Source organism: Wasmannia auropunctata, unplaced genomic scaffold (assembly GCF_000956235.1).
Source record: "Wasmannia auropunctata unplaced genomic scaffold, wasmannia.A_1.0 LD334423.1, whole genome shotgun sequence".
Lineage (NCBI taxonomy): Eukaryota > Metazoa > Arthropoda > Insecta > Hymenoptera > Formicidae > Wasmannia > Wasmannia auropunctata.
Genome location: NW_012028467.1, coordinates 1,794 through 19,760, shown reverse-complemented (window position 1 = coordinate 19,760; position 17,967 = coordinate 1,794). Strand labels below are relative to the sequence as shown.

At 36.1% G+C, this 17,967-nt stretch overlaps 4 protein-coding genes and 1 pseudogene across 5 annotated transcripts; 3 read left to right on the top strand and 2 right to left on the bottom strand.

The window, feature by feature from the left end:
• The window catches only part of LOC105458683, a 12,467-nt pseudogene extending 11,829 nt beyond the window's left edge, over positions 1–638 (top strand).
• A 2,368-nt stretch (positions 639–3,006) lies between these two features.
• Positions 3,007–6,352, top strand: LOC105458682 (alpha-tocopherol transfer protein-like). Its single transcript, XM_011704175.1, has 6 exons — positions 3,007–3,305; positions 4,734–4,893; positions 5,131–5,236; positions 5,329–5,697; positions 5,885–5,996; positions 6,082–6,352. Exons 1-4 carry the CDS (start codon positions 3,137–3,139, stop codon positions 5,431–5,433), a joined length of 540 nt encoding a protein of 179 aa, XP_011702477.1. The 5' UTR covers positions 3,007–3,136; the 3' UTR covers positions 5,434–5,697; positions 5,885–5,996; positions 6,082–6,352.
• Positions 6,353–9,013: 2,661 nt separating this feature from the next.
• Positions 9,014–11,114, bottom strand: LOC105458678 (succinate dehydrogenase assembly factor 4, mitochondrial-like). Its single transcript, XM_011704170.1, has 4 exons — positions 11,030–11,114; positions 10,288–10,448; positions 10,085–10,183; positions 9,014–9,977 (listed from the first exon to the last, which is right to left on the bottom strand). The coding sequence occupies exons 2-4, from the start codon at positions 10,352–10,354 to the stop codon at positions 9,808–9,810; spliced, it is 336 nt and encodes a 111-aa protein (XP_011702472.1). The 5' UTR covers positions 10,355–10,448; positions 11,030–11,114; the 3' UTR covers positions 9,014–9,807.
• Positions 11,115–11,242: 128 nt separating this feature from the next.
• Positions 11,243–13,169, top strand: LOC105458680 (probable protein phosphatase 2C T23F11.1). The gene is made up of 4 exons (XM_011704171.1): positions 11,243–11,877; positions 11,998–12,203; positions 12,301–12,526; positions 12,622–13,169. The coding sequence occupies exons 1-4, from the start codon at positions 11,691–11,693 to the stop codon at positions 12,957–12,959; spliced, it is 957 nt and encodes a 318-aa protein (XP_011702473.1). The 5' UTR covers positions 11,243–11,690; the 3' UTR covers positions 12,960–13,169.
• Positions 13,144–17,741, bottom strand: LOC105458681 (ADP-ribosylation factor GTPase-activating protein 2). Of its 2 annotated transcripts, XM_011704172.1 has the most exons (8): positions 17,385–17,741; positions 15,947–16,138; positions 15,711–15,842; positions 15,584–15,616; positions 14,592–14,885; positions 14,238–14,509; positions 13,776–14,124; positions 13,299–13,651 (listed from the first exon to the last, which is right to left on the bottom strand). In XM_011704172.1, exons 1-8 carry the CDS (start codon positions 17,457–17,459, stop codon positions 13,397–13,399), a joined length of 1,602 nt encoding a protein of 533 aa, XP_011702474.1. In that variant the 5' UTR covers positions 17,460–17,741; the 3' UTR covers positions 13,299–13,396. The 2 variants fall into 2 exon arrangements, with proteins under 2 accessions (XP_011702475.1, XP_011702474.1); XM_011704173.1 differs by lacking the exon at positions 15,584–15,616 and having other exon boundaries at positions 13,144–13,651; positions 17,385–17,738.
• Positions 17,742–17,967: the final 226 nt, after the last annotated feature.

Here is a 17,967-nt window from a genome sequence, read left to right as displayed (position 1 = left end):
CGTGTGCTCTTCCGATCTACTTGGCGTAAATTTTTTTTTAATGATTAGTATCTCGATAACTATTGCGAAGATCGCAAAATGGTAGAAGACTTTTTTGTTCAGTTTGGTCCATACTATCTCCTCACAAGCGCTGTACCATTGAGTATGAGACACTCTGTATAATTTATTTAATTCAATATATGTAACATAAATATTTACTTCTGCAGATTATTGGAAGAAAGTGAGCGAAGAGAATCGTGACTGGCTTATGAATGATGAGAATGACAAAATCGAATAACATTTTGAAGCAGTGGATTTAGAATTGGCAACAAATATTTGCTCTTAGGACCTTAGCTTGGATGTACTTATCACAGATTGCTAGCTCCGAGAAATGAAGTAAAGCCAAATAATTTAGGAAAGAGGGTAGTAGCCGTCTTTAGCCAGTAATGGGTTACATTCCAAAACGTTAAAATTTTAACAAATATTATTAAATGTACACTAACACTACTTCATAAAGCACTGTATGTGATTACTAGATAAATATGGCGCCTGGTTTCAACACAACTGATAACAGTGGTAACAAACTATAGCATGTTAGTGATCTATTCCATAGAAATCTGTGGTACTTATTTTATTATAATATACATATGTCAAAGTTTGTTTTGTGAGTTTTGCGACAAAAAATTATCTTCCTTTCTTTTTTACTGCATAATAAGGTGATTCTATAGGTGATATAAATGTATATAATATAGAAGAACATTACAAGAATATGGATAAAATACAAAATTTTTTTAGAAAAGGTAATATTATTATTATATTTATATTATATAATAATATTATATAAATATAATAATAAATAAATAAATATAATAATATTATATAATAATATTATTATATTTATATTAAGTTACATAAATGTGAACAAAAAAATTTGGTTTTCTTTTTACTTTGTATGTTTCTTTATTTTTTACTTTATATGTTCCAATACTTATTTTATGTGTAGAATCAATATGCGATTAAAAGTATAATGTATAAATATAATAATAATATACGCAACTATGGTATATTCGCATCCACATGACAAATTGTATTTCGCATTTATTTTATGATTTTATTTAAAATGTTAAAGATACATATTATAAACAATGTTTTGTGAATGTCAGAAAAATAATCGACTATAATGGACTAATTTCTTACGGTTTCTTAGGCAGAACAGATTGGTCCATAGACGTCGAATTGACGTCTATGGATCAATCTGTTCTGTCTGGGTTAAGACTTATTACGTCTTTGTAGAGTTGGATTCATTTTATCTTTGGTTTACATCTAATGAACGATAAAAGTTCAATAACATCAATAAAACAATAGATATTTATATTGATTAGTTTATGTACTCTATGTTATTCATATACATATATACGTACATATGTATATATATATATATATATATATATATGTATATATGTATTAATTAATTAATTAATTAAATCAAGATTATAAAAGGCCAAATGCGCTTTAAAGCGGATCTTGATACTTGGTAATAATTTTTGCGCGAATCTTATTATTTTTTATTCAGGCACAAGCTGTCTACCGAATATTTGTCGGTTTTGAAACACAGCCGCACACTGAATTCGGATTACGTACATACGTCACTTGTCAATTTAATGTCACAATTAAATTGACAAGCAATTTAATAATTTTCTATGCTAATGAGCATCTTATTCTTAATAATTATTTCTCCTGTAAATAACTTATTGCAAAAAATATTCCTTCAGCCAGGACGTTTCAAAACCGACAAATATTTGACACGCAGTATGTCTGAACTGGAAATTTTAAGATTTACACAAAAATATTATTACTAAGCATCAAGATCCGCTTTAGACCGCATTTGATATTTTCTAATCTAATTGTTTTAAACTTTGAACTTTCACCATATCTCATTAGGTTTTTTCATATAAACATTATCAAATGTGCCGATATTTTTTCGATGTTATTATTAGAATTGTGAAATCTTTTATGATGGTAAAGACATTACATAATACCCAGTAAGAAATGATCGACGTCAAATTGATGGCCATTTCTCATTGAGTATGACTCAGCTTTCAAATATAGATATTATTCTGCTATCATATCAATAATAAATAAAACGCTATAGTTGCTGCAAAACAGTTTTATTTTTCTATACTATTTTACATCAAAACATTAATTTTATTTAAAACATACTTGATTTTATTTTATCGAATACAAGTTGCATTTTCTCTTGATTTTTATAAAATTCAGAAAATAATGAATTATTTATTTACTTCTCTAACTCTTTCTTTACGCAAAAGATCCTTGCCAGCAGGAGCATAAAGCAGAAGTACCGATGTACAAATATTTTCAATAAAAATTCTCAAATTATGTGAATAGAAGAAAAGACAAATTTTATCTGTACGGTTGTAATTTAGAAAATGTTTTGCGTAAAACATTTTATCTCTTTAAACATAAACGTTAGACGTTTGGATTTATTTATTTTATACATATGGGGTTCATGTATTACGTAAACATATTTTTGGCTACTTTTGATCCTCTCCCTCTCCCCCAAGCAAATGTCAGAATTTCTAAACCCCCCCCTCTCTAATTATGTAAGATTTTCCCGATTATTTTCGATGTAAAGTTAATATTGCTCGTTTTTCATGACAACAGTAGACATGAAAAATCTTACGTAAGAATATGTACGACCCTTCCCCATGTAATCATTTGTCAGAATTTGACTGACCCCCCCCCTCCCCCTAGTCATATGCTACGTAATATATGGACAGCCCCTATATTTTGGGAGCAATATAAGTATAATTTCTTTTAATATATAATTTAAGCTTATGTACACTTATTTAAAAGGCTAAGCGTGTTACTTTATAAAGAAGTTAAATTCTCTTCATGATTGCTGCAGCTCGAGAATAAATTGTTCCGTCAAGGCTGTTGAACTATATAGTTTACTGCGGATACATGTCATCATCGCTGTTTGCAGCTGCAGATGGCGCAATCACTTTTAGTGCTGATCTACTGGTTATTCGATGATTCCAAAGCTAGCACGTATAAACTTCGCGCGTGACAGTATATCGTATCTCCGCGACAAGAATTCATCTGCAGTGGTCGAAGCTTCTTATGCATTTTCATTACGATGGTGAACGAATGTAATTATGGTGACAGCGTAATGCACGGTGTGCAAGAATTGACCAGCGAAGACAAGAAGTACGTGGCGGAACATTTGAATGAAACCGATGAAAATAGAGAGGACGCTATCGCGGAAATTAGATGTTGGATCGAGGACGAATTGCGCATACAAATCGGTAAAAATAATAGTGGTCCAACGCACTGAAATATCATTCAATGAAAAATTTAATTACGATTTATTACTTTTGGAGCAATAATCTAGCTTAATTGTAATTAATTGTGTTGTTAACTCCGATGCTTATATCTTGTTGAATTCATTCTTAATCTCAAAATAAAAGGAAAAACGAAAAATAATATAACCAAGTGTCTGACTTCTTCATTAAAAATAAAAGTAGCGGTCAAAAAATCACTCTAAATAAAAATAAATCACGAAGAAACAGAGACTGATCGATAAAAAAATTCATGAAAACGTTTATGATTGTCCTATTGCATTTCGCTAGTTTCTGAACAGTTTTTCGATTGACTTATTATTTTTGGATTCAAATATATTCGAAAAATCAGAATCCGCCAATTCGAGCGGAAATGTTGAAATGAATTCCTTTAAATTTCTATCCATTTCAATTTATTTTCATTTGCCAGAGGAGCAATAATACGCTTAACTGCCTTTATCAGTGTTACATATATGTTAAGGCCGCGTTCCATATTCACGCTTTTGGCGCTTATAGCGCTAACGAAATCATTTATCCTTGTTATTTATTAAATGTTAAGCAGAAACGAATTACGTTCACAGCGCGTGAGCGTTAAAACGGAACGCAGCCTGTCAATCTTATCTAATGCTTATCTTGTTGCGTTCATTCTTGATTGCACAATATAAGAAAAGACGAAGAATAGTGTAATAAAGTGTCTGACTTTATCATTGAAAACAAAAGCAGCAGTTTAAAAATCTCGATAATTAAAAATGAGAAAAAAATAAAAATTCGATAAAAAGATTTATATGAAAAATTTCATGATCGTCTTATTGCATTTTGTCATTTTCTGAATAGATTTTTGATTATTTGATTTATTTATTTTTTCTTTCCGACAATACACTTCTTATTTCTTCTCCTAATCGAAAAAGCAAAAAAATGTGCTTATGCATTTAGATATTAGACATTCCTTAAAATTCATGTTGCTCTATATACACATTTAGAAAAACTTAATTTAATTTGTATATACCCATAGACCTTACAGACTAGCAATAGAAGCAGTCGTTTCCGTTCTTCTCTTTTTAAGTGTCAAGAAATACGTTTCGCGCTCAAATATATTCTGATTGATACATTTTTATTATGCTCGCATTGGTTGTGTCATAGTACGTGATCAACGAGTTATACATATACATATATGTTTTATTAATATATACAATGTATATTTCTGGACACATTGAGAAAGAAAAACTACTAAAAAGTATAATACATTTCTCGCTCCTATACCTTCTCCAAACGTTGCTTTTACTGAAACTATAGCACATTGCCAGTCCATATACTTATATAAGTTCTATCTAATATCTAATAGATAATATCTAATAGATTTAGCATTTTTGGAGAGAACTCTTAATTTGTATACAGATAATTTCCTTATCTTGCAATTCTTGAGAGTCGGCAAGTTTAACCTTGAGAAAACTAAGACCAGAATACGAAACTATTACAAACATCGATTCGCCTTACCGGAATGGTACATGAATAAGGATCCGCTCCAACCGGAACTACAGGAGATGCTTGATTTGGGGTAACAACCACTTTCATAAATGTGTAATTTAAGTAAAATCTCTCTACTACTCTAATATTGGAAAATAACTTAGATTATCTAATTTAAAGTGAAAAGTGAGTATATAATTTAAAAATGATTTACTTTTATTTTATATTTTAGCAAAAATATTTTATTAAAAACATTCGTGTACAATTAAATGCTTTGCTGTACAAATAAGATTGACTTCTGCAAATGATTCTAAAATATTTCCTTTAGATTGGTTTTGCCTCTGCGAAAACCGGATAGTCGAGGAAGATTGGTTTTTATCGTACGCTGTTTTCGACATGATCCAACAATACACAAAATGACTGACTTAATTAAGGTAAAAATTGAAATCAGATGTAACGATCTATTTCTGATGTTGTTGTGATAAAATATATCCTATTATTTTTTATCGGACGATTATTTTATCAGATCTTTATGACGTTGTTAGAGCTAACGTTGAGAAATAACGCTATAGCATCCGTATATGGTTTCGCAATATTCGTTGACATGATCAATCAACAGTACGTCACATAGCTCAATTTTCACCCCATTTAATATGGAATGGAATACACGCGTGTCAGAGCTGCTTTCCTGTAAGAATGCGGTCTCTAAACTATATCAACGCACCGACAATTGTCAATGGTATTATCAAGATTGTGAGAGCTTGCTTGACGGAGAAAATGAAGAAGAGATTTCACGTCTATCCACATATGTTGCGGAGCTGTTTTAAGGATATTCCAGAAGATATCTTGCCAATCGAGTATGGCGGCACTGGTGATACAATTCAGGATTTAACTGGTAATTATAGTAAAAATTATAGTCGAAGAAAAAATAAACTTTTGACAGCAATCGTTTATATAATATAATCAATAAAAACTAAGAAATCACCGAATTCTAAAATATATAATAGGTACATGAGAAGTACATGACTCACATAATTATTTAATTCGATATATATATGTAATATAAACATTTACTTTTGCAGATTATTGGAAGAAATTGGTCGAAAAGAATCGTGACTGGATTATAAATAATGAGAATAATAAAATCGAATAATGCACTACATAATATTTTTTAGAGCAATGGATTCAGATTCGGTAACAAGTATTTGCTCTTAAGATATGGTTGAATGTATTTATTATCACATTACTGTAATTTAATGTCAAATTGTCTTTGTTTTAGGAATTTTGGGAAAAAAATATTTTCACTTTTTGTTGCATAGGGTGATTCTATCGGTGGCATAATACGAGAGAACAGATAAAATATAAAATATTTAGGAAAGATAATAGTGTGCGTTTATAATACTAAGTTACGTGCACGAACAAGAAATGTATCTCTTTCCACTTTTTATTAAGAATCCAGTTCATTTTTTTAATATTATATATTTCTGTATACATTTTTTAATGTATCTGTTTTATATGTCTAATCTATATGCTATTATATGTATAATATGTAAATATAATAATAATTATATATATATAATTATATATAGGTATATATATATATATAACTATCCACATGAAGATAGATTGTATTCAGTATATTTGTTATAATTTTATTAAAAATGTCAAAGATACATATTATAAAAAAGATAGTGATAAAACTTTTTTTAATTGGTACATTTTTTAAAGACAAAAATAACAATTATTATAAATAATTTTGTCACTGATTTTTTAATCCTCCATCTGTTGTAAATCTGTTGTGAATGATATAATTATTGAAACTGTTTTGTTGTAAAATAATTATTTGAAAATTACACACAGATTTTGAAGATTATGCTGTCGACCTCGTCTTTTTTAATTATGCGACATGAGTTAAACTTTGCCTCCATAATTCGCAGATACAAGTTCTATGTTTGTTATCGTCGCAATAGCAAAGTCATTGCATATAATATTATAAGTATAATATGATTTCAGCTATAAATATATGTTGACAAAACACTAATTGCCAAATAGATCTATATTCTTACGTCTTACGTTAAAATCGCGCGTAATTTTCTGTGTTTATTATCGTCGTAATAGCAAAGTCGCTATATCAATATGAATTAACCGTTATTCGTTGCGAAAAAGATTTATCTTTTTATATGTATATATGCATTAAGGCATCGTGTGCAATTCTTCTCATCAAGTGCGAATTTATGGAGGGAGCAATTAGAAGATTTCTCAAATAATAAATAACACTAGAAAACGTTTAAATTATTTATAGCACACTTGAATTTATTTTATTAATTTATTGGATACAGGTCGCACCCTTTACGAGTTTAAAAAAGAAAAAGAATCATTTCTTTTTCCTTACGCAAATGATCTTGCCAGAAGTATAATGCAAAAGCATAAAAGAGTGGATGTATGTACGATAGTTTTTAATGACAATTTTTTGTATTCTCAAATTATGGAAATAAATAAAGAGAAATTTAATACATATATTTGGTTATAATTAAAAAAATGTTTTACGTAATACATTTTATTTCTTTAAATATAAGCGTCTTAACTTATTTATTTTGTGAGCAGTGATGTAACTATTAATTTTAGCTCTTACGCAGTTTATTTAAAAGGCTAAGTGTGCTACCTTATAAAAAATTTAAAAGTTAGTTTTTTCATGAGCAGTAAGTTTTATCAAGAACAACAGACTATCGTGTACATAGTTGTTAGCTGCAGATTGCGCAATTTGATTTTTTTTCTGATTAATCATTCAATGATTCCAAAGAGCATCGAAGATTCCAAGAATAAAATTCGAGAAGAGTGCATATTTTTATTCGTTATCTCTGTAGTATTATATAAGATACTCATTGTGAGAGTATATATCATATTTTCGCGACACAAATCTTTCCACAGTGGATGAAGTTTCTTATTAATTGTCATCACGATGAGGAGCGAACGCTATAGCGACAGCGTAGGGCATCACGTTTTGCAAGAGTTGACCAGCCAGAATAAGAAATATGCGGAGGCATTTGAACGAGACTGATGAAACTAAAGAGAAAACCGTCACGGAAATTAGACGCAGATGCAAGTTCTATGTTTACTGTCGTCGCGATAGCAAAGTCGATATCAGCCCAGATATAGATTAACTGTTATTTGTTGTGATACAGATTTATTTATTTATGCGTTGCATTAAAACATCGCATTCAATTTTTCTCATCAAGAATTTATGGACGGAGTTATTAGAAGATTTTTCAAAAAATATATAACACTAGAAAATGTTTACATTGTTCGCAGCACTTTAATTTATTTAGAAAACATTGTTTGTAACACTTGAATTTATTTTATTAATTTACTGAGTACAGGTAGAATTTTTTCTTTACTTTTACGAGTTCTACGATTTTCGAGAGTGGCCTTTGACGTGGGACAGTCAGAACCTTCATATACCTAGCGCTAGTACATCCATTTTCTGATATTGCCGATAAAATCATAACATCGAAAATGGATGTGGTTCGAGTTAGTATATTTAGCCATAAATAAAATGTGTTCGTGCTACCAGAGCTGGCGGGAATGAGAGATACGTTACTTTAACACATTAAATCCGATTCCAATCGGCCTATTTGCGTTGTATAAACATTTATTTTATTATTTATTAAGTTACTAATTTATTTTTAAATATAATTTGTAAATGTGCTAAAAATATATAATTTAATACAACGCATATAAAAAAACATAAAATACAACATAAAAGACATCAAGTAATACTTATAACATAATATAAAATTATAAAATATTAAATAAATTATAGAAAATTATTATAAAATTATATACTAGATTGCATAAACAATTTTATGGTTTTGTTCGTGTAAAGTATGACATACACACAATGCGCAAAATTCGACCAGCAACTTCCCTTTGATACGCACTATACAGATAATGCTAATGCTGGCAGTAATTGAACAAAAATGCAATAACTTTAACATACCGTATTCCGTAAAAAAAAAATCATACAAAGCTGTATTTTATTTTAAATTTGTACAGAAAAGTTTAAACGTTACGATAATTATTTTGATATTTACGACAAAAATTCCGTTCCGTTCGCGTCAAATTATGCAATTTTTTTAGAGACGTAACATGTCCTTACTTTTCAAAAATTGCAGAGGGATGGGAGGAAAGGTGGATTCAAAATCGATCAAAAACATCTTTAAGTACAAGTTTTACTCTTGAGAAATGAAAAAAAGAACTTTTCGATACGATCATTTTTCGCAGAGTTATGATTGTCTAAATTTATGCGACATTTTGATATAAATTTACCTATGCGATAATTTTGTTGACTGAATATTTCCGAGATTCTATAGTATATGTAACATAAATTGTATACTGTATATGTAACGTGAATTATATGCTAAATAAGTACTATTATTATGTAGACTCGAACCACATCCATTTTTCATGTTATGATTTTATCAGAACAATGTCAGAAAATAAATGTAGCTACTTTAATAATAGCCATGTCAAAAATGGTGTGCTACTGTACGGGGGTTCTGACGGTCCTAAAAAGGCTTTAAAAGGCCAAAGGCCGAGATGACTCTCGCTCTCATGCTTCTCTCTACTGTTATACTGCCTAATATTGTACATTTATGCACCCTGTACACAATGAGTACATTCAGCAGACAAAACAGATTAGTGAGCGTTGATCTGCGGTAATTCTTTCATATAAATGGCTTTGCCTTTAGTTCTTCACTGGATCTGAATGAATAAATCAAAAATAATAAAAAATCAATGAGCCCTCACTGATCTGTTTTGTTTGATAAATGTGAACAGTGTGCATATAAATATATTAGGCAGTATAACAGATTGCGCAGTTTTATAAAATCGTATCTCAAAATATAGCTTTAATTATTTAACGTTTTGAAGTGGACAATTTCTAATTGTTATTAACAAACGAATTTCTATTCCTATACAGGAATGCCTATTTCTGTACAGGGATGATTCAGAAGTCCGTCACGCGGCCTTTTCTCTCCCAGTCGCCGTAACGAGTCGGTTCCGGTCCGCGCGGGCCCCCGACTTCGCCCGTTTCCGGATTCGTGTTGTCCGGGAACGGTTTCAAGGGTTCCTTCTCCTGATAAGGATGCTTGCCCTCCTCCAACTCGTCCAATTTTTCTGTCACGTTGGAAATGTAATTTTTTTACTCTTTTAAATATTTGCACGGTAATCCAGAAGAGAATCGTATGATGGGCTATGGGCTGTTGCGTGCGATATAAACATACCTATGGGAGCGCGTTCGCGCAATTTTTTCCTGAATTCACGTAATCTCGGACTCTCGCTGACCTCGTCCGTGCTTTTAGATGAGAACGGACACGCGAATCCTTTTAAAAAGAACATCAACGGAAGCATTACAAGCGTGTTATAATATTCCATTATATCACATAAACGGAATCGTCGATGTTATTGTTCATCTGCAAACTCATACCTCTGAAGTGCAGCCGCAATAATTGACGCAAGCTTGTTGAAATTGATGTGCAATTAATTCCTGCCATTGCTCTCTCAAATTGATTTCTGTGCTCTCCTCGCAAATAAGATCACATCCAGTTGATGTATATCTGTTTCTTTTCGACCTCACTGTTTCCAATCCTTTGGAATTACACAAAAGATTTGTTATATTGTCATTTTATTTAAAAAATTGTGAGTTTCTAAACAATTTATTAAGATTATTTATAATTTAATTCATGTGTCACATGAAAAGGATATTTGGGCTGATGTAAATGTAGAAGCTGTAGTCTATAAAATTGATTTATTCAAATTCATATCATTTTTTACGTTACAAATGTTTTATGTCTAACAATAAATAATATCGTGGACATTAAACTTTCAACATTTAGATAATATATCAACTGAGATTATTTTGTTAAACATTATATTTCATTATATAGAAATGAACGATATAAATATCATCACTTATTTTCTACGGGCATAGAAAATAACGTTCTTTTCAAGAAGATTAATTTACAAATTAAGTTCGCCCTTGCAAACTTTTGAGGGGAGTATTTACATAAATATTTCGCACGGTGAAAGTCAGGTTAAGTTCAAGGGTCTAACGATACGATACAATATAATCGACCATTACGTAATTAATAAATTATACTAATCGATAAGACTAATAATTAAGTTACTAATTAATCGCTAATGATTCCAGTCGTATTTCTAAATCTTACATTTGTTTTTTTTTTTTTTTTTCATATCAATCCTTGCTCCCTTCTTCCACGAGTCCCATGTTCTCACAAATGCGTGTTCCAAGACTCATTGAATAAAACACGACTCCAGTTAGTCCAGTTTCTTTCTGTAATTGAGTTCCGAAACTCACATCGAAAATATCCGCCTGCCAAATGACGTCATGACAGGTCCGAAAAGACGAACGGCGCCGTGACGTCATCAACCCAGATCAGCTGTTTGGCTCCGGTTTGACGTGTTGATCGATGTCCGCCTGATCCGATTTCGACGCTACGCGCATTGTTTCCCATGGCCGAATGGAAAGCACGGAGTGCAATACAGGGTGGAGCTGACGACAAATTGGCCGCACACCACGCGCGTCCCGGCGCGTTTCTGTATCGGGGAGCTGTTATGTGAAATCCGGAATAGCGGAGTGGAGCGCGTTTAATACACGGGGTCCTTAAGACACGTCGACGTTGACGAGTAAGATGACGTGTTTGAGTAAAATTCTGCGAATAGATAATTTATAAATATCACGCCTTCGGATTCGTCTTAATTCTGACTCTCTCGCTCGTCGGCCCGTCGTCGATACCGATCATCAGTAATCGTCGCATTCAAATCGTGCGTTGATTCGCGAACGGACGTATCGATTTGAAGGGGGAGAAAATGGGGCAAACGCTCAGCGAGCCGATAACGAAGAAGCAGTCGGCCTGCTGCCGGGACAGCAATTACCGGGTAGGCAGCTCCTGCATGCAGGGCTGGCGCATCAAGATGGAAGATTCGCACGTGCACATACTCTCCCTGCCCAGTGACCCGGGCACGGCGTTCTTCGCCGTCTACGACGGACACGGGGGTAAATATACCGGGTGTGGAATAAATAAATTTATTAAGCGACAGCGGCAAGTAAATTTTCAAATGCACTGCGCGTATCGATAAGAAATACAGTATATCTAACATTTGCGCACGCTTGCAGGTGCAGCCATGGCGCAGCACGCTGGGAAGCACCTTCACGAGTACATAACCAGAAGGAGCGAGTACAAGGAGGGTGATATCGTGAATGCGATGCAACAAGGCTTCCTGGAGTTGGACAAGGCGATGCAGAATAACGCCGCGCTCAGGGACGAGCACGCCGGGACGACCGTCATCTCGCTCCTCGTCAAGGATAACATTTTGTACAGCGTAAGTCGATTCGTCTCGTCTCGTTTCGGACGACGTTGGCCACGGCACCACCTTGACCAGTCCGAATCCCTGACCAGTAACAAAAGCAGCTTTGCAGGCTAATGCAGGTGACAGCAGAGCGGTGGCGTGCGTCAGCGGCCGGGCGGTGCCGCTCAGCCGAGACCACAAGCCCACGTTGAAGGAGGAGCGTAAGCGCATCGAGGCGGCGGGCGGTTTCGTCGAGTACAAGAGGGTGAACGGCAATCTGGCGCTGTCCCGCGCTCTCGGGGACTTCATATTCAAGCGGAACGACCACAAGCCACCGCAGGAGCAGATCGTGACCGGTACGTGTGACGAGTTATACCGAACTCGAGATGGATGGCTCTCGATCGGAATCCCTTCGCGATTGAAAGATTCTAAAAAGAAAAAATCCCCGTAGCGTTTCCCGAGGTACAACAGTTTACCGTCGACGAGAACTGGGAGTTCGTCGTCTTGGCGTGCGACGGCATCTGGGACGTGATGACCAGCGAGGAGGTGGTTCAATTCGTGAGAGCGCGCTTGGGGCACCCGAGATTCTCCGGCGACGGAGAAACGTCGAGCCAGACGATACACCCCGAGGAGATCTGCGAGGAGCTTCTGAACTGTTGCCTGGCGCCGGACGCCCTCATGGGCACCGGCTGCGACAACATGACGGTGATACTCGTGTGTTTCCTCCACGGCCAGCCGTGTTCGCGATTGATTTCGCGCTGCCAAAACCCACCGCCGAGTATAGACTAATAAATATTCTAAACTGTAGCGATATTTCAATCATGTGTTTTATCTAAATTATTACGGGCATTTTACTTTCAGTCTCTCGCTGATTTGATATATACGACTTTTGATATAGAGAATATTTGTTGTGCAATATTTATCACGCAATATGTACTGGCTCTGTTACAAGGAGATGAAGCAGAAGTATTTATAAAATACATTGTATTTATATTTTCACTCTCGACTCTGCGTAACTTTTACATTGCACTCCGTTCACCGGTTCATCGTTCACAACAGTACGAATATATATATACGTAGGTATATATATCCGTGCGCAACACATCCGAAGAATAAGTTACGCGGAAGCTCAATTAGAAGCTTTTATTTACAATTTCTGAACAATGGACGAGAGCGGGTCCGAATAAGTATTTGTAACAGTTCTCGTGAGATGCGATAGATTTTAATTAGAGTCCGTAACGATCCTGTATAGAAGATACCGCCGCGTTCGCGAGCGAACTGAGCCTACCAGCAACCTTGTTTACACCCTGACGCACGCTCTCTCGCACGTCGTCGAGGTCTACGACACCGGCCCGTCCGGCAGTCAGGCGCATGGATAGCGAGGATGTGGGCGAGGTTGGTGAGTTTTCGGTGCCGAAGTAATCGGCCGACGAGATGCTGGACGAGCCCTCGAAACGGCGTAAATTATTCTTACGTTCCCACTAGAAAACACAGATGTCGAAGGATAATTTTAAGACAAGAAGTGCTTCTGCGTGCCAATAAAATGTAATCTTAGTCAGAGACTTTTTTCTTCCTAGCTAAGTTACACTTGTAATTTGCGCTTACCGCATTGTCGGAAGAGCTGTCTTGAAAGTATTGCTCCGAACTGATAGCCTTTGCGCTACCGAACTTCTTCTGAGCCTCTCCTTCGACGGTGGACGAGGACGCTCTCGCGTCGCTCTTGGTAAATACGCTTCGAGTGGAGGGACCCAATCGTTTCGGCGGTTCCGGTTCTGCCACGACCACAATTTCCTCGCTGCGCGAGGACGGCTTGCTGTTAGCGTAAACCGAATAAAATTCGTCTAAGGTAAAGAAAGAGTCCGTTTCTCCCGAGATCACCTCCGCTGACGTTATGACCCCTTTCGATTCCTGCGTTATTGTCTTCATGTCGCCAAGTGCAGAATGAGTCGCACCACTAAAAAAAAAGGGGAGGAAAAAAGATAAATTCCAAATAAACTCTGTCAAACAAATCTTGCAAATGAGTGAAAGTGAGAGGGGGGAGGGAGGGAGAAAAAGAGAATTTATTACCTTCGTGCATTAAATCCCATTCCAAGACGTTCCGCCTGCGTGGCCTTCATCGGATCCAGATGCTTCGTTCTTTCCTCCATTTTCTTCGCTTGCTGACTCAAATTTTGTTCGTATCGCTGGGCTAGACGAGTGGCGAGCTCCTCCTGCTCCTCCTTCGATATTTCTTTATTCTTTTCTTGTGCCAACTTGTGCGCCTCTGCGACACTTTTCTCCAGTTCGTCGAAATTGGTTTTAACTCTTTGAGCACCCAAGCTTCCGGTTTTTTTTCCTAGCTGCAATTAAGGGGACAATAATTGCAACACGTTGCAATTTTCGTTGGAGTCGTTTTATTATATGTGATTCATCAAAACTTACTCCACCAGGACGTTTAGATTGAGCTGTTCTGCCGCCTATGGTAGGTTTCCTTTCAGACTGCAGATTGTTTGAGGTAGAATCGAAAAGCTTTACTGAAGGTCCCATGGAATTGGAAGCGACCTCCGGTGCACTCTTCTCTGTGCTGTCATTGCTTGGCACTGTATTAGATGTGAGGAATGCCTTCTCTTCCGTCGGAATTATCATTTCATTCTGAAGCGAATCTAAATTCTCGTGCTGCTTGAAAAAATCCGGCTCGTTCATTTCTTCCGTTTCTGTGCTTTCCTCTAAATGCAGCTGCAAAAGAACGATCAGACTTAAAAATGTTCTTAAAATATTTGGCCAAACTTTACCTTTATTAGTGCACATTTGCATGATACTGTCACATGCTTATCATTATTCACATTATTGACTATTCAGGCTTTTGCTTATATTGATTAAAGCATCCAACGCTAACATTTAATGATTTATGATAAAATCTTTTCGCTAATTTACAACTTTCAATGTCGACAATTTCGAGAAAAAAAATTGCATTTGTGAATCTGTGTTCACAACGTTGTTTTTTTTTCTGAATTATTAATAGAATACACTGGTAAAGTTTGTTCAGATATTTTAGAAACATCTTGTACAGATTATTAAATACAACAGCCAAAAGGAACAAACAAATATTATGGTACATATTGGAATAAATCTTATTAAAACACAACTTGAAAATACACAGGTATGTCGGACAGTGTCTTGATGACGATTTGTTATGTAGTAATCATAAAGATGGATAGCATTTTTTTGTAAACAAACATATATTTGTACAATTGTGGATGATCACGCACGGAGAACTGGTGCGCTGATATCGATTGCGTGACAAGGACACATGTAAGTTTTACAAGTAGTAGAAAGCTTTGGCACAAGACGTCATAAGCGGATGTTAGTAAAATTGCGAAAAAAAAAATGAAAAAGAGGGAACCGATTTCTCTCGAAATATTTACTCAGCTCACCATTGTTTTATTTTTTGACGTAGGAAGGGAAACCTATAATTATTATATAGTTCATAGTTAGGACGGATCTTTGACGATCTAATATCTACGAGTATCCTAATATTCGAATAATCCTACGTGAATTTACCTTTGTGCCGTAACGACGCATCGCTTGCGCAGCGGCCTGGCCCAATTTCTCCCTGTACAGCATAGCCGCGCGCGAGTTGTACTTCTGCTGGGCATCGGTCGAGGTGCAGTTGTGTTGCACGAAGAATTTTCTCTGCGGGCAATAATAACGCGAGACATGTGTGAGATGATTTGGTTATCGAACATTTTCTCAGCGAGGAAACGATATTATTGATGTTACAAGACATCGAAACTAACAGCATTGGCATTACCGCCCAGCTGCATGTTCCTTAGCTGCAGCCATGTCCAGTTTGTGTCAAGTTGGGTGGACCTGACGAAGGTGAGATGCACTCCCAGACTGCGGTGCACCGCCGAGCAGTCGATGCACAAGAAGACGCCGTACGTTACGCTGGCCCACGCCGGATTCTTTGCGTTGCAATCGAAACATGACTAAAAGAGAAAGAGAAAAGAATTACACTTTCTAATTATAGTTCATATATATACATATATACAGTATAAGATGCAACGTAAATATATTAAAGAATAGATATAACAAAAAAAACTCAAATTAGGTATTATCTAAGCAATAATACACATCATCATCATCATCATCATCCATTGGCGCTACAGCTCATATCGAGCCAGGGACTACCACTCTCTTCATATACCTGTGGTGCGCATGTTGATTGTACACTTGCTCACTAAAAGGTTGCGACACTTTCTTTTTTATAGGTTTCAAAATGCACTAATATTTTGCAAATGCGGACCACGATTGGTGTTATACTGCTTCTAGACTAAAGACAGTACATCGTGGTTTGCGTTTGCAAAATATTAATTATCTATAAAGTATATATTACGTATATTAAATATAAATTAGAAACCTATAAAAAAAAAGTGTCGCAACCTTTTAGTGAGCAAGTGTACACAGGTATATGGAACCTACAATTTAAAGCCGAATCCGAACGGCAGTTTGAGAGAGATATTCAAGGCAAAGGATACTCTCGGTGGTTTGCCAGACCTCTGAAGAGGAGACGCAAGGATATGAAAATTAAGCAATAATACACATAATGATGTTAAATCATAAACATATTTACTACAAGTGAAACGAGAAACTCAAAGTATTTATTACAAAGGGCAGAACTTTGTTAAAATAATAATCAATAGCACGGCGTGTCCTAATCAATACTAACAATAAGTAATAATCGGTAGTCTTTTTCACGCAACAAAAAATTTGAAATTGCAAGAAAAGATAAAAATAAGTCGGTATGTAATGTGGAATCCATTTACATAAGTAATACAAGTCCTCTTTTGTGTCTGCTATGTCCTGCTGTGCCTTTCGAAGAAAGGATCACTTTTTTTTCAAAAAGGTTGCAGACCAAATGGATTATCGGATCAATAATAGATTAGTAAATAAAGGTTTGCAGGACTTATGTTGGGCATTATTGATCAGGGAAATCGTGAAAATGAGTCGTTCGAGATGAATATTGGGCTTCAAAAATATTAGAAATCGCAAAATTCAAAAAATTGAAGCACGTAAACGCACGACTGGAAACTAGACTTCACAAGGAAGCTGACAGCTTGACAGCACGACGCTCGTGAGATCTCGTCGTCTGGCGCGGACGCGTCGACCATTTCCCGATTTGCGTTCGCCGTCGATCCTCGCGTCGATCGCGCTCAACGTTCGCGCTCGACAAACCTTGTTCGTCGGGAAGGCCCGCAGCCTCTTGAAGATCTCCTCGATGTCGGCCTTGCTGGGCGCAGAATCTGCCATTTTTGACGTGTCGTCAGCGCGCGTCACGACGTAATTCTGGGACGCGTGGCGAAAGCTGGTACGCGCTCCGGGCGCCTCGCTCTCGGGGGTCACTCACAGTGACGATGCATTCGCGTGCGGGAAAACGTAACGAACGCAGCAAGAAGCGTACGAGGGGGAAGTGCGCGCTGGTGCGCGCTATGTCGCGGATAACGGAGGACGCGAACCCACACCACAAGGCTCGTCCGTAATCCACGAGGACACGCGACTGTGTGTCCGTACTCCGTGACGTCAGGTCGGAAAACGCGTGTTCCACCTTATCGATCGCGGGCGCTCGCAGGCCGGCCTCATCGACCCACGCGGGTTCGCATCCTCGCTTAAGAGGATGCTAAACCCTAGATCAAACTCTAAAAATCCGCTGTTTTACCGACAATTTGTGAGTATGTATGCGTGCGATATTGATGTAGTAGTGTGTAGTGATGTGTCATGTTTATACCACATCAATATATCTCACGCATACATATACACA